Below are 16605 nucleotides of genomic sequence, written 5' to 3' on the forward strand. Positions count from 1 at the left end.
TTAATCATCTGCTGCACAGACCTGCCGCTCAAACTGAGTTTACCGGGCGAGTTGGCCATGCGCGTAGAGGCGCGCGGCTGTGAGCTTGCATCCGGGAGATAGGGGGTTCGAATCCCACTGCCGGCAGCCCTGAAGATGGTTTTCCGTGGTTTCCCATTTTCACACCAGGCAAATGCTGGGGCTGTACCTTAATTAAGGCCACGGCCGCTTCCTTCCAACTCCTAGGCCATTCCTATCCCATCGTCGCCATAAGACCTATCTGTGTCGGTGCGACATAAAGCCCCTAACAAACAAACAAAAACTGAGTTTCAGCAATGTTCGTTGTAAACTATGCTTTGGGGACTGTAACACCTATTGGAGAAGTTGTATACAGTTCTCATTTATGGTGATAGTTCTTGGGCACTTTGTTAGCCACTTTTATTGACATAAGACTGCACCCCATATGACAGAACTTGTCAACAACAGCTAAAGTCGTGGTGGTGATTACTGTTTTAAGAGGAAGTACAACTGAGCAACTATCCTCTATATAACACTAATCAGAGAGAAAAAAAGGAAGGGATCCAACACTTCAAAGAATGAAGGTATTGGCCGAAGAAAGGCAAGGACCTCGAAGGGCATGAAAATGAAAGACTCCCTAGCCCTCGCAAACATAATAGCATCGGGGTTGGAAAAGAACAAGAGTTGACCAAGGGTGGTCAGATAGGATAGATGAATGTGAGGAGTCCGGCACAAGAAAGTGGAAGCAATGTCAGAACTCGCCTGAGGGCCCCGTGGTCGCCAGCCCACGCTCCAAAGTTCAGAGCCCCTGGGGCCCCTTTTAGTAGGGGATACCCTGAGTGTTATTCTACTGCCCCCACCTACAGGGGGACAACAACAGCTAACAGTATTCTGTTATTGAGTGCCTCCTTATTAAATCACTCCTCTACTGTTCTTTAACGTGAAACAAACTCGGCCCATTCTGATGCTCCACTTCGAATGACCCAAAATAATGTTTCATGATGAACACCTTCTCCTCTGTTGTGAGAACCATTTTTACAGAAATCAACATAACACTGAATTCACAATATGTCTGTTATATACAAGAAATAAATATTTCGTTGTTGGTGAAATATGGACAGCAGATGAGCAATAATTTTAGTGTTGGTTGTTTTGCCACATATTATATAAGGCCACTACTAGCATTATCAGTGCCCCAAAGGACCATCTGGCTGCAACTGTGTGAAGGTGGTCTACATTCAAGCCATCCACTGCACAGATGCTTTTGTCACCTATATTTCATTCAAGCATGTCTTTTGTGGTGCATTGGAGGCAGCTGTGGCTTTACACTGCCTTAGCAGATAATTCATGCTTTACTCAAGGTTGCAACAAGCATGAAGTTGACATAACCATCCACCATATATTGTGGGACAATATAGGGGCCCTGTACTTGTTTATGTTTCGTAGATCTAGAGAAAGCATATGACAGGGTACCGAGGTAAAAGATGTTCACTATACTGGGGGACTATGGAATTAAAGGTAGATTATTAAAATCAATCAAAGGCATTTATGTCGACAATTGGGCTTCAGTGAGAATTGATGGTAGAATGAGTTCTTGGTTCAGGGTACTTACAGGGGTTAGACAAGGCTGTAATCTTTCACCTTTGCAGTTCGTAGTTTACACGGATCATCTGCTGAAAGGTATAAAATGGCAGAGAGGGATTCAGTTAGGTGGAAATGTAGTAAGCAGTTTGGCCTATGCTGACGACTTGGTCTTAATGGCAGGCTGTGCCGAAAGCCTGCAGTCTAATATCTTGGAACTTGAAGATAGTTGCAATGAGTATGGTATGAAAATTAGCCTCTCGAAGACTAAATTGATGTCAGTAGGTAAGAAATTCAACTGAATTGAATGTCATATTGGTGATACAAAGCTAGAACAGGTCGATAATTTCAAGTATTTAGGTTGTGTGTTCTCCCAGGATGGTAATATAGTAAGTGAGATTGAATCTAGGTGTAGTAAAGCTAATGCAGTGAGCTCGCAGTTGCGATCAACAGTATTCTGTAAGAAGGAAGTCAGATCCCAGACGAAACTATGTTTACATCGGTCTGTTTTCAGACCAACTTGGCTTTACACGAGCGAAAGTTGAGTGGACTCAGGATATCTTATTCATAAGTTAGAAGTAACAGACATGAAAGTAGCAAGAATGATTGCGGGTACAAACCGGTGGGAACAATGGCAGGAGGGTACTCGGAATGAGGATATAAAGGCTAATTTAGGAATGAACTCGATGGATGAAGCTGAACGCATAAACCAGCTTTGGTTGTGGGGTCACGTGAGGTGAATGGAGGAGGATAGGTTACCTAGGAGAATAATGGACTCTGCTACGGAAGGTAAGAGAAGTAGAGAGAAACCAAGACGACTATGGTTAGATTCGGTTTCTAACGATTTAAAGATAAAAGGTATAGAACTAAATGAGGCCACAACACTAGTTGCAAATCGAGGATTGTGGCGACGTTTAGTAAATTCTCAGAGGCTTGCAGACTGAACGCTGAAAGGCATAACAGTCTATAATGATAATGTATGTAATGTATGTACTTGGTGTAGGTGGCCATTAGTTATGACTCCAAAACCTACCTGATGTTTTTGCAAGGTGCACTGACAGCCTATTGAAATGTGTCAAATGCCATGCTGCTGCATAAACATACTTGACTGCATACCACAGCCATCATTCAATAGTCTCTACAAACTAGGCTTTACATTGCACCAACACAGGTAGGTCTTGTTTTCTTTACAATGGGCTGTACGTCGCTCCGACACAGATAGTTCTTATGGCAACGATGGTATAGGAAAGGCCTAGTAGTGGGAAGGAAGCAGCTGTGACCTTAATTAAGGTACAGCCCCAGCATTTTCATGGTGTGAAAATGGAAAACCATGGAAAACCATGATCAGGGCTGCTGACAGTGGGGTTCAAACCCACTATCTCCTGTATACAAGCTCACAGCTGTGTGCCTCTAACTGCACAGCCAACTCGCTTGATCTCTATGAAGTAATGACACCCTAGTTTGGTGTGCAAGGTCACAAGATATTTTGCCAATAGAACATGCAAGGAACTAACTGGGCAGTGCCTGCTCCAGAACCCACAACTTGCAACAACCTTGCCAGAATCTAAAAGTACCTGCATCATGAAGTTACTACCTGCCTGAGAGGGTATATCACCTATTGAACCCTATCAGAAATGCCTTCATTCTACTGTGTAGAGACTCTTATACCAAGTGTTGATAAATAATTTACAGATCACTAAATTCATTATGTGTTTTCCCTATAGATATTCATTCAATAAAATTGCTATGCCAATTATGAAGTACTTCACTTTTTCAGTCTAGTAATATATGTTCACAGTTATATGTTTGGTTTCTAGTTATTTTCCTAGAATGCAACTTGGTAAAATGCAAGCGATTGGAATCACTGGAATTCCATGTAGGTACTTCCATTTCATGCATTAAATATGATGTTATTCTATTTTAGCTTCGAATGGCAGCTCTGAATGAACCCTGGACAGGAGATATGCACGGTGTAAGAGGTGCAGATTATTCCTGCTACCGTCAAGCCAGGCGTGCAGGATTACGTGGGACATTCCGAGCATTTCTTTCTTCCAGGGTTCAGAACCTCGACACAATCGTGCGATTCTCAGATCGTAACTTGCCAGTAGTCAACACAAAGGTATGAAATAATTGCTATTACAACGAGGGCAGTTAAGTTCAGCCTAGCAAAATACAGTGATTTTAATGAGTAGATCCATGTTTTGTTTAGAATTATTCAAGTATAACTATATACAGGCCCAAACAGTAAAATTTATTACAAAATATCTTCACTCTTATGTGTATGATTTATCTGTTTCTTAACTTTCTCTGCATTCCATAATATTCAGATTAAAATTGCTATACCATCATAACCTTTTAGCTTTCTAATATTACTTATCTCAAGAAGGAGAAAACTATATAAATGCCTGTAGTCATTTATGGGATGTACTATGTGGTTGTTAATAAAACAAGTTCCTGGTGGATTTCTTGTTTAGTTATTGATAGGAAAACTATTCTTATTCTAACCTGGCTAATTTTGGGTATAATACCTAGTTATATTTGTACAGATATCACAACACAGGTTACCAGGCAGGTTTCACCGAAAAGATAATGACTGCAATATTCCTAACTTTTGAATAAAGATTTAGATGCAAGTGAACCTAGTTCATTAACTATAATCTAACAAATTCAGCCATAACTGTCAATTTTTGTGATTGATCAAGAAAGGCCTCAAGAAAAAATAACATTTACCGAAAGGGAATATATTTCAGTGCAGGAAGTAGTTCATTAAGTACAAAACTAATTACAGTATCTTCTGATTCTAAAGTAAGTAGCCCTAACACTACAACTTGTACTCTTTCAGTATAAAACACCAAAACAGCAAAGTCTCATCGGTATTGTATAGCTGAGGGCAAGTCATTTTCTAAATGGCTTAACACTAGCTTTATTGACACTTAGCACTTCACCAGATACTGCCTTGTTTACAATACCATGCCAGTCACGGAAACGCTCGAGCAAACCATCGCTTTCTTAAAATTCAGTGTTCATGTGCTTAGCAAATCTCCTAGCTACTGTCTGAAGCTGTATGTCATGAATTGCAATACTGCTAGAACATTGTTGCATTTACCATTTATGTACTACCTATTCCAGGTTTATGTCACTAGGCAATTGTTCTACTGGAAAACAAACAACTTCAGCTTCTGCTTGTTCTTCCTCATCTCTGAAACTGTTTTGCGATGCCTTATTATTTACACATATTAGCTACAGAAACACCAAACTTAATTTTTCAGTTTCTCTGAAACTCTCAAAGAAACGCATCTTCTCTTGTTTAGTGCCATTATTATGCATAAGCTCCATTTAACCAACTTTCTTTCAACTGGCCGAGACACACTGGAGGCATATGCATGGATACAGTAATTCTTGTGTTCAGCATGGGATCAGAATGAGAGTGGTAGTAATGCAAGATCTCCACCAGGTCCTTGCATTTTCTAATTCTAAAGCATTCTAGCCTGCCAGAATGTGGCCGTCACATTAATAGTTACAATTTTATTTTTGAAGAAAAAAAAAAAAAAAAAGAACATTTGAGTTAGGTATCCAAAGTCTGAGATATTAAGGTCCAAGTTATCAAGCAATAACTGTATTTGTATTAGGCAGAATTTCTAAGAGCATGAACAGCTGATGTTCCAGAATAAGCAACATCAAAGTCATCAGTTAATAATGTTAAAAGCCTATTGATCGAATCATTCAGGTTGATGAATTTGTTCTCTGCATGAAATACTTGCGCCTCTTACAATAAGAGATGGTTATGAATGTTCCTAGGGTTTTAATACATTCTGTTAAATATAGATTCACGCTGAACTGCTTCTTCTTAAAATGTTTTCGTTTATTCCAGGGTGATGTCTTATTTAGTTCATGGAAGGAGCTGTTTAATGGAGATGGTGCGTTCTTGCCTCAACAATTAAAAATATACAGTTTTAATGGCAAGAATATACTTACAGATTTTTCATGGTACGTATTCATTCCAAATAGAACTACATAAAATTATATAGGGAGATTCAGGAGAAATCTGCAGTTGTCTACGGGGTGATAATGGATGGTACAGTATTGATGAAGATGACTATAAGCAAAAAGTACTGTAAAGTATTTCTAACAGTTATTGAAATGATGGGTGTCCATGTGCAATGTGAGATAGAAATGAAAGAAAAATGTTTATCTAAATACTCTGCTGATAGTTTTATTGTTTTATAAGACATTTTCAAAAAGGTATTTTTCTTTCTTTTTTTACAAATTAATTAATGTCGCACCAACAAGGATAGGTCCTATGGCTATGATAGAATAGAAAAGGGCTAGAAGTGGGAAGGAAGTGGCCATGGCCTTAATTAAGGTACAGTCTCAGCATTTGCCTGGTGTGAAAATGGGAAACCATAAAAAACCATCTTCAGGGCTGCCGACAGTGAGATTCGAACCCACTAGCTTCAAAAAAAGTCACCATGTACATCAATGTTGTTTTTAACATGTCCCAGAAGAATACTGGTGGCTTTCCTGCTGTAGCCTGTTCTTTCCCAGTTAAGTTTACGTCATTGTTTATTGCTTAAGTCGGATACTTCACTGTGCAGTTATTGAACATGTTTATTGCCTTTTCATCACTGTTTAACAGCCTTGTTATGTTTGAAAATAATGTTTAGACTTTCTCCCACTTCACACCTTCAACCTAGCTTGCAACATAATAATAAAGACATACAGTACATACATGAAACAAAGTTTGGGTATTCTGTGAATATGCCTACATTGAATATCAGGGCTGTACCAATTGCTGTTATGGCACTTTGTATGTGACAGTTCATTCTCATAACGTGCCCATATCACTGAAGTACACGCTTCTTTATTACACTGGTAATAGGGACCTTTCTATTTAATCACTAATTTTGTCCTTTCATGTAGTTTGATTCATAGTTCTAAAGTATCTCATTTCTGTTGCACCAAGCTCGATAGCTGCAGTAGTTTAAGTGCGGCCAGTTTCCAGTATTCGAGAGATAGTGAGTTTGAACCCCACTGTCGGCAGCCCTGAAGATGGTTTTCCGTGGTTTCCCATTTTCACACCAGGCAAATGCTGGGGCTGTACCTTAACTAAGGCCACGGACGCTTCCTTCCCATTCCCAGGCCTTTCCTGTCCCATCGTTGCCATAAGACATATCTGTGTCTATGCGACGTAAAACAAATAGCAAAAAAATTCTGTTGCCTGAATTCTGTTATATAGAGTACATACCTCTAAACCATATATGTGAGAAATGGTACAAACTAGGTTTCTCTTTTGTTGTTGTTGGTTTCCTGGTGGTATTTTTGCAGTCTCACAATAGATTTCTCATTTGCCTGTAAAAGTTTGTTGCTTTCTGTGGCCTGCTGAGTATTTCCTGTTTGATATTGCTGTCTTTCAAGATTCTGCTTCTCTGAGGTACTTGAAGTGAGAAACTGATTCTAATTTAGTTCCTTCCAAAAAAAGATGTTTGAGTTTGTTCCTTTCTTGTTGATGGTCATTTCTATAGTCTTTGTTTTACTTGCCTTCAGTGCATAGTTGTGAACATGATTGTTCCATTCAGTCAGTTTTTCTTCTGTACTTCAGCTTCTCCCCATAATAGCACATCATTAGCAAATACTAGGGCATTTAGTCTATTGTCCGTTTTCTGGATAGACTTTATGATCCTGTCCTTTACTATTATGACCAAGAGCAGTAATGAGGCACTTCCTTGTTGGACAATTCTCTTTGTCTTAAACCATTTTGAATGTCCACTGCCTATCCGAACATTCTGGTATAGCATCTTTACTTTGTCACTCGAATACTTTGATGCTTGAGGTTCAGAGATTCCCAGCTCATGTTCCAAGAGATGCTGTCATAGGCCTTTTCAATGTCTGAAATTGTAATCACAATATTCTTTACATGTTTCTGGTACTTTTCTGTAAGCATTTTTATGGCAAAAATGAGATCCATAGTACCATATTTGCCACTGCATATATCTTGCACCCTGTTTTTAACATTTGAAATTGCAGGCGAAAAATTCCCTGCACATAACTTGCATTAATTTCTGACATTGTTGTAAAGACATACAGTACATACACGAAATAAAGTTTGGGTATTCCGTGAACGTGCCTACATTAAATATCGGGACTGTACCAATTGCTGTTACGGTACTTTGTATGTGACAGTACAAAAAGAAGCTGCATTTCGTTCTACCTGCAGAACAGTTGAGGCTAGCTGTTGTAACAAAAATTGTTGTATACAAGGAACTTGGTATACAGTGACACAACATAAAGTTTATTGTTTCAATGATCTGATACAATATACATAAGAAATAAAACTGAATTCTTGAAACTGGTTTGAATGCACGCAGTTAATGTTGAAATTAAATCTTAAATTGTATATCTGTTGCATATGTACAATTATATAATATGAGAGTTCTATATACACTTAGTTCTATCTTGAGGAGATAGTCTGTTTCACTAATAAATTGTCCTGATAGTCGAAACCTATCTTCTGTGAAATTACAAGCGTAACTTGTAGAAAGAGGCAGAATGCTGGTACTAGGTTTATATTTGCAAGGAACTTGCATTAATTTATTCAAATAGCAGAATGCTAAGGTGGACGTTGGAGCACTGGTGAGGACTAAAGGGAGTAGCAGAATTCTATACTCGGGGCTCGACGTGGGTACGGGGATCAGGATAATGAGGCAATGTTCAGAAGTGAAATTTCACGACCAGCAATTTGTCCACCTGTTCAAAACATGTTTTTAAGAGGAATGCCTCCGTGTCTGACTTGCGGTGTGGTCTGGTCGTCGAACATTGGGGTAGTCCTGGAGAGGCTCGGAACGAAGCTCCTTATATATCGCTGGCTGACGTCATCGGTGAGCGTGCTAGGTGCAGTGAAGAGACCTCGTAGCTGCTAGAAACTTCGGTGCTGCGGCGGGTTGCGGAGCTTGTAGGCGCAGAGCTTGCAATGTGGAGGACACACACAACAAAAACACCTAATTCGCAAACCCCCACCCCAAAGGCCACATTCCTAGCTAGTCAGTCACACTCGGCCATCTCTCTCACTCTTCCGTCTTTGTCAATGTGCTTATCGCTACCTGTCTGGCAGAGCTGATTACATGAACTGGGAGTATTTGCCTGTCAAGTGATCACGTTATTAGATATCGTCCATCTGTTATATTGTCGGCAATTACCAGTATTCTGTCTTCACTTTTCATTCTTGTTTCTCAGTTTAGTTTTCTTGTGTAGTTCGATGTTTAAGTTATGGAGAAATGTGGGAGTTATACAGCTGGGTTTGAACTCAAAGTGATTAAATATGCTGAAGAACATAGTAACAGAGCTGCTGGTTGAGAATTCAATGTGACTGAGTTTCATGTTCACTACTGGCATAAACAGAAAGCTCCACTAGAAACCACCAACCGAACATGTAAGACATTCAGAGGGCTGAAAACTGGTCAGTTTCCTGAGCTGAAAGACGAGTTGCTTCATTACGTTACAGAGTTGCAAAATGATGGCTTTAGTATCTCGCACGATATACTACATTTCAAAGCGTGTGAACTAGCAATTAAAGGAAGAATCAGCTGTTCAGATCTGAAAGTGAGCTGGGGTTGGATCTGTAGATTCATGACATGAAAGAGATTGTGTCTGTGAGGGCGAACATCTCTGCCAGAGAATGCCAAACGATTTCAGCGACAAAATCATAGATTTTCATCACCCTGTGAGAGCAATGTGGAAGAAAAACAATTACCTCTTATCTCAAATTGACAATGCAGATCAAATCCCGATAAGCTTCGACATGCCATGCAACACCACCATCAACAAGAAGGGAGAATCTAGCATGCTTGTACATACAACTGGGTGTGAAAAACAGCATTGCACTGTCATGCTAGCAATAACTGCAAATGGAAGAAAATTGCCACCATACGTTATTTTCAAAAGAAAAACAGTGCCTAAAGCGAAGTTTTCCATAGACATTTATGTACGGGTTCAAGAGAAAGGATGGATGGTTACAGCTCTTGTCCAGGACTGAGTCCGTACAGTGTGGGGAGCAGGGCCAAGGGCACGAAGACACAAAGAAACGTCTTCAGGAAATGAAAACCGATCTCGTTGTAATTCTGGGTGGACTTACACATTGTCTACAGCCCTTAGATGTTTCCGTCAACAAGCCCTTGAAGGACAACATATGTAAATTGTACGCCGAATGGATGGCAGGAGGAGAGCATGAGCTAACGCCAGCAGGCAAAATAAAAAGCCGGTCAGTTGAACTCATGTGTAATTGGGTTATGCAGGCATGGGTTATGGTATCAACAGACATTATTGTGAAGAGTTACTTGAAGACGGGCATCACAAATGCGTTGGATGGAAGTCAGGAATAATGCGGTATGGGATGGTGACCAGAATGATGCACGCTAAAATAGCTCAGAGACTGAAGGCAGTGACAATGATTAGGGTAAGTATGGAAGTTGTCTTGTTTCAATAGCCTAATGCAAATTTTGCGTTTTTTTCAAGAATACTATCTTTTGCACACAAATCCCCGCATATATCACGCACCGAAAATATTCACACTTGTTTTTTGTCAAAAAAGTGTGAGATATATGCGAGCAAATATGATATTTGGATCTTTTCTGAATACATGAATCCACAAGCAAGCACTATAAGTTTCATTTCAATGATTTTTTTCCAATAGCTTCAGGGTGTGTGACAACATTATTATTCCCCTATAATTTTCACATTTCCATCTGTTGCCTTTTTTAAACACAGTGGATGATGATTCCTTTTCTCCATTCTTCTGGGATTTTATTTTCTTCACACATCACTGAGAGCACTCAATATAGTCAATTTAAGCCTTGTATTCCAGCTACCTTTATCATATCTGAAGTGAGATCATTGAAGCCAGAGAACTTTCCATTTCGCATGCCCTTTAGTTCTGTTTTGACTTCATTCCATGTTAATGGGAGTTGGTTTTTCTATATTTCATCTCCAGAACATAAAAATGAAATTGCACAGGGTTATTCACAAATTCACTTAGGCTTTGAAACATTGATAGTGTAATAACAATGGCAGGTACAGCAAAATGACTCATATCAATATGCACAGAATCTCTCCAAGTTTTCATCTATATCAGGTTGCATGGTGTGCTTGTAGAGTGAGCCATGAGAGGGTAGTCAACAATGAATATAACAAATGTGGCAGCATTCAGTGGTGACAAGAAAGCTTACTGCACCTTGGAATTCACTAAATATGTACAAATCAGTTACGACAGCATAGCAAGAGTTTCGTGCAAACATCACACTGCAATGCCAACAGACAAAACCATCCATGTGTGGTTCCAAACATTCCAGGAGACTTGGCTGTCTGTGGAGTGCTAGATAAACAGGCTGACCAGGACCATCAGCTGAGATCATTGAGCATGTAGAAAGTCAACAAATCGTGCAAGTCAGGAATTGCAGATGTCTTGGTCAACTGTGTGGTATATTCTGCATAAATGTTTGCAAGTGAAATCATACTGTGTGAAGCTATTGCAGGTGCTGAAATCCCAAGATCTTGATCGCCATTTGCAGATCTGTGTGGATTTTCAAAAGCAGCTAGGGGATGACAGTTTTACCAAGAAACTGAGTTTTAGTGACGCATCTGGCACTGTGAACTCTCACAATGCACACATCCTGGGCATCTATAACCTTCGTCTAATGATAGAACACATCCATGATTGCCCTAAAATGAATGTGTTTTGCATGGTTTCTTCATCATAGATCTACAGACCATTTTTCTTTGCGGAAGGAACTGTTACTGATACAGTATACCTATATACATTAGTAGAGTGGTTGCCAGTGGCAAAGCTATTAGTTAATGAATGGGTAGGCAGGAAATCTTACCTTAAAGTTTTTTGTAGGGTAGTTCCAAACGTCGGCCGGCCCCGCGGTGTAGGGGTACATATCTGCCTCTTACTCGGAGGCCCTGGGTTCGATTCCCGGCCAGGTCAGGATGTTTACCTGGATCTGAGGGCTGGTTCGAGGTCCACTCAGCCTACGTGATTAGAATTGAGGAGCCATTTGATGGTGAGATGGAGGCCCCGGTCTAGGAAACCAAGAATAACTACCGAAAGGATTCGTTGTGCTGACCACATGACACCTCATAATCTGCAGGCTTTTGGGATGGGCAGCGGTCGCTTGGTAGGCCAAGGCTCTTCGGGGCTCTTGCACCATGGGGTTTGGTTTTAGTTCCAAACGTTGAGTTTCCTTGGTTGCAAAATGGTCAGTCACATGGTCCTTCAATACTTGATCACTCATCAGTTCCTTCGCAAGCTTTTTCACGACAGAAATGGTACTAAGACTGCTGAGTCTTTCATTGTTCTTGTATTATGCAAGTATGTCTTTATCCTCTTTAGAGTGCTCATACACCTCTTTTTTAGGATCTGCTAAAAAAGTGAATGAAATGCTGTCAGATTATGAATGAAGAGCCTGACTGATTTTATTGTTTTGGAGCAATGGAGAAGAACGAGGTTTAGCTTGTGGGCATAACAGTGTAGAAATATTTCCCTTGGGCAAACTTGTTTAACATAATGCTTAACACCACCATGCTTCCCTGCCATTGACATACGACTTTATCAATCACTCCCCACTTTCGCAGAATGTTGACAATTAATTCTGATAGCCTGATGCGGTCTTATCAACCGAAACATCATAAAAGCCTATTAATCTTTCTGTGGGACCCTGTTTTGAGCAAAACCAGAATATTACACTAACTTGATCTGTTTGATACATCTAATACCAATGAAATCACAAGAATCTAAATCTGCTTTGATTGTCTCCCGAATTATGGCAGTTTCAGACTCAATTAATTAATTCATTCTGTACTTCACTTGATCTGCCTTTAAAACCCAATGTGGACTGGAGATGATTTCGAATGTACTGTTCCTGTTTCAAAAGAAGATCTAACAACTCTAGGTAATTGCCCCTGTTGATCGAGTCTTCCCCTTCAAAATGACCTCGAAATCCAAGCTCCTGTTTCCCAAGAAACACACAATGTCAACAAGTCTCTCAACAACAAGCCGATTTTGTTTCACGACTTCATTATTTTTAACGGCTTGAATTCTTTCACCTTCAGATAAAGAATGTTCTATCCTCCCGCACCCCAGTAAATGGAATTTCTCTTCATTCGGAATATGTTTATTTGAATGTTGATGCTTCTCTGCTTTTCTAAGAAAGGTTTTTGTAATGATTACCCCATTTAAAGTCTATTCCTTTTCACCACCAAACAAAACATTCTTATAATATAAAAGCTTCTTGCTTTTGGAGTAGGCTGTTAACCATGAATATCGTGTATACTAAGAAAATTGAAATTTTCTCGCTACTTTACAGTTAAAATACTTAATGTCCAAATTAGGCATGCATCTTTTGTTTTTGGCTTCATACTTCTCTTCAAAAGTCCAAGATGATAACGGTTTTACGGGTTAAAGAGTTCGAAAGACTCGCAGGTTCCCGAAGGGGCTTACTTCACTCTAATGAGTTTCAACTGGATGATGTCGGTCTTGTTCTACACAACTAACAGTCCATATCTGAATTGTCACAAATAAAGCCAATAATGCATTGATTGCCTACTAATTCAAAAGAATAACACACAATTAACAATACAGTATTTCACTGACACCTTCGCGCCGGGAGTTTCTGCACTCTCAAATAACAGACGAGGCATGCCTCTCTGGGGTCTAGACCTTGTGGAGAGTGGAGCGCGGGCGGTAACCTAACTTTCCTCTGCCACCCCGCTCCAGTCACCAAGCTGAAGGAAGGGAAACAAAACAAAAAGTCCTGGGTGAGACAAGTTACAGACTGCCTCCCGGTCAGAACAAGTAGTCTGCTGTCACCATCTAGCGGGGCGATCAGCGGAGCACATCATCTGCTGTCATCATGTAGCACATATCAAATAAAGATTATTGTTGATTTAACGCAATAACAACAGCAGACAAATTTATTACGATATTTAATCGTATTTCCTCGGGTAGACGTTGCCTCAAATGACTCCAAGTAGTTTCGCCATTGATGGTTGCTGCCACAATTACAAGGAGATAGCGAGGACTTCACTTCTTTTTTTTTTTCTTTTTTTTTTTTTTTACATTACACCGACAAAGATATGTCTTACAGCACTGATAGGACAAGAAAGGGCTAGGAGTAGGGAGGAATAGACCATGGCCTTGATTAAGGGACATCCGCAGCATTTGCCAGGTGTGAAAATGGGAAACCACAGAAAACCATCTTCAGGGCTGCCGACAGTGGGGTTCAAACCCACGATCTCCTGAATGTAAACTGAGAGCTACGTGACCCAAACCGCGCAGCCACTCACTTGGTGCACTTCATTTTTCAACAGGATGGGACTCCCATCACATTTTTATCATGCCATCCATGATCGTTTCTATGCTGATCCTGCAAGACATTGGATTGGATGTGTTACTCGCTGTGACTTCCCTCTTGTTTCATTGATTCCATGGTCAACTTACTTAACCCCACGTCATTTTTTGTATGGATTCACATAAAAAAATGGTGTGTACTTGCCCCCTTTGCCACATAATTTAGCAGAACTGTGAGAAAGGATCACGTATACATTTCTTTGATCTCAACAGTGGGATAGTGAGATGTTGGGATGTGTGTGTGGCAGGAATTGGAATACAGGATTGAGGTCTGTCACATCACCAAGGGTGCACATGTCGAGCATTGCAAAGTACATAATGATTTGTAGAGATCCTGATATGAGTCATTTTGGTGCGTCTGCCATAGTTTTTGCACTATCAATGTTGCAAATCTTGGAGGGACTTTAACCCTGTATTAAACTGTAGTGAAACAATGACTAACTTACAGTTAAAAGTATAAGTCCTACAATAAGAATTTTTTCAGATGAAACCCTGTTATAATGACACAATCACAGCTGCTTTATGAAATACATACAAATGTGTCTTGTATAAAGCATCTGTTATTCTAAATGTTACTTTACATCTCTTGAGGTCCTACATGAAATAATATCAATGTTTATCTTACACTGACTAAGTATTGTTGATACTCTTACAATGAAGTTCTTTACACTTCTGGTCACATATTTTATCACCTACGTAATATTAACTTAGAACAAAAATTCATTTTATTCTAGTTTCCTATGATACAGAGAAAATGATATGAATGTGTACATATAAAGAAGCCCAGATCCATCCTTCTGGTGTAGGATAGAATTGTTACTATTCACAGCCTTTTCTGTTCAAAATTGTAATCCATTTCCATTGACAGGTCCATTGATTTTTTAATATATCTCAATGGTGTAACATTTCATTTTGTTATAGGCCTCAGAAGATAGTATGGCATGGTTCACATTTAATGGGTGAACGAGCTATGGATACTTACTGTGATGCCTGGCATTCTGCAAGTACAGATAAAGTAGGACTTGCTTCTTCATTGCTCAACAATAAACTTTTGGACCAGGAGAAGTATTCATGCAATAGCAGGTTTGCAGTCTTGTGCATCGAAGCCACAAGCCAAGTGTATCAACAGCGACGAAGAAGAGACACAAACAACGTCAGTGAGGATGAGACTCTTTTGGAAGAAGAGGATTATCACGAACTTCTTCATAAAATATCTCAAGAAATAAATTATCGAACTAGACAATGATGTAAAATGTAAGTGCTGTATTTTTGTTTGTGTATGTAACATACTTCACTTATTTCTCCAACTCTTATATGAAAGAGTCTGGAACTGATGGAAATTTCCATCCTAAAGTCATGACAGAGACACATGAAATTGTTTTGCTATAAATTTTCAAAATTTTCATTTGGAACATTGCATTCCTTGTTTTTACATACAGTATTTCTTCATGTACCAGCCAGGAGGAGGGCTGGAGATATTCATGCTGCCAGTATTCTACCTCCTCCTGCACAAAGTAAGCCCTATTATGCCTCTCCACATGATGTGAACTCCAGCTCTATGCAGGTTGGCAAAACAAGTTACCTAGCAGCTGCTTCCTGCTTTTCATTTCTTATGACTTTTATATATATAATATAAGCTGGAATAACTTTATGCTGGAGCAATTTCTGTGAACAAGAGTTCATCTTGGTCAATGAGTTAACAAGAAATGAACATTTATAAAAACAGGTTATTTTGAAAGAAAAGACATAAATATAAAAGCATCTTTGAAAATTATGGGAACAAATCCCTTGATACCTTTTCTTATATTATCAAATATATATACTCAGTCTTCAGTTACTCAAAATATAATGTGGCTTTACATTTTTGTCTCTAGGAAAGAGCTGTGCTGTTATGTATATATTAATAAATCCAGTAAAATATAAGCAATAAATGTAAAACGAACCTAAAATAACAACAAAAGCCTTCATTGATCCTAAATACCAATTATCTTTTCATTCAGTAGATCACATGTTGCCAATTTTGTGGAGAACCTAAATTTCTTACTCCCATCACCATGATCATCATCATACATCATTATAGTCATCATCATTGCTATCTCCATCAGCCCAATTATTATTAGCATTAACATAATTTTATATATTTATACACCAAACAGCTTAAAGTTACAAGAATGAATAAGAATGAATACATACAAGTAGGAAGATAACAAATTTGATTACTCTGTTCATGTAATTATACAGCACTGCTAAATAACCATGCGATATGAATTGTAACAGTGCTGTATGAAAATGGTCGCATTAATTGTGTTATTTCAGTACAGCATCATGCTAGCTTTGGCTTTTAGAGAATGATAGAGACCTGAGAGCTCAAAATGTTCATATGGTACATACAATTTGTAATTTCATAATATTGCTAAAATATAACATTCAAAACTTAAGAAAATACATCAAATCAAATAATCTTCATCAGTATCAGCGACGTCTCATCTTAAGGATCGCACGAGCACATGTAATCCCAAACACTGAAATTTACACGATATTGTATGATTAGAATAAGAATTTTGTACGTTGAGAACGCATTTATGAAGTTTTAAGTGTCAATTCACATTCCGTTTTCATTTGAATCA

At 39.0% G+C, this 16605-nt stretch overlaps 1 protein-coding gene across 1 annotated transcript in view; it reads left to right on the forward strand.

Moving 5' to 3' along the window:
- LOC136880382 (collagen alpha-1(XVIII) chain) overlaps positions 1-16097 on the forward strand; it is a 177824-nt gene extending 161727 nt beyond the window's left edge. Inside the window, exons 19-21 of the mRNA XM_067153301.2 lie at positions 3503-3697; positions 5450-5565; positions 14900-16097. Coding sequence (XP_067009402.2) covers positions 3503-3697; positions 5450-5565; positions 14900-15224 — 636 coding nt within the window. The 3' untranslated portion in view covers positions 15225-16097. The remainder of the gene's footprint in view (positions 1-3502; positions 3698-5449; positions 5566-14899) is intronic.
- Positions 16098-16605: the final 508 nt, after the last annotated feature.

Source organism: Anabrus simplex, chromosome 1, assembly GCF_040414725.1.
Source record: "Anabrus simplex isolate iqAnaSimp1 chromosome 1, ASM4041472v1, whole genome shotgun sequence".
Taxonomy (NCBI): Eukaryota; Metazoa; Arthropoda; class Insecta; order Orthoptera; family Tettigoniidae; genus Anabrus; species Anabrus simplex.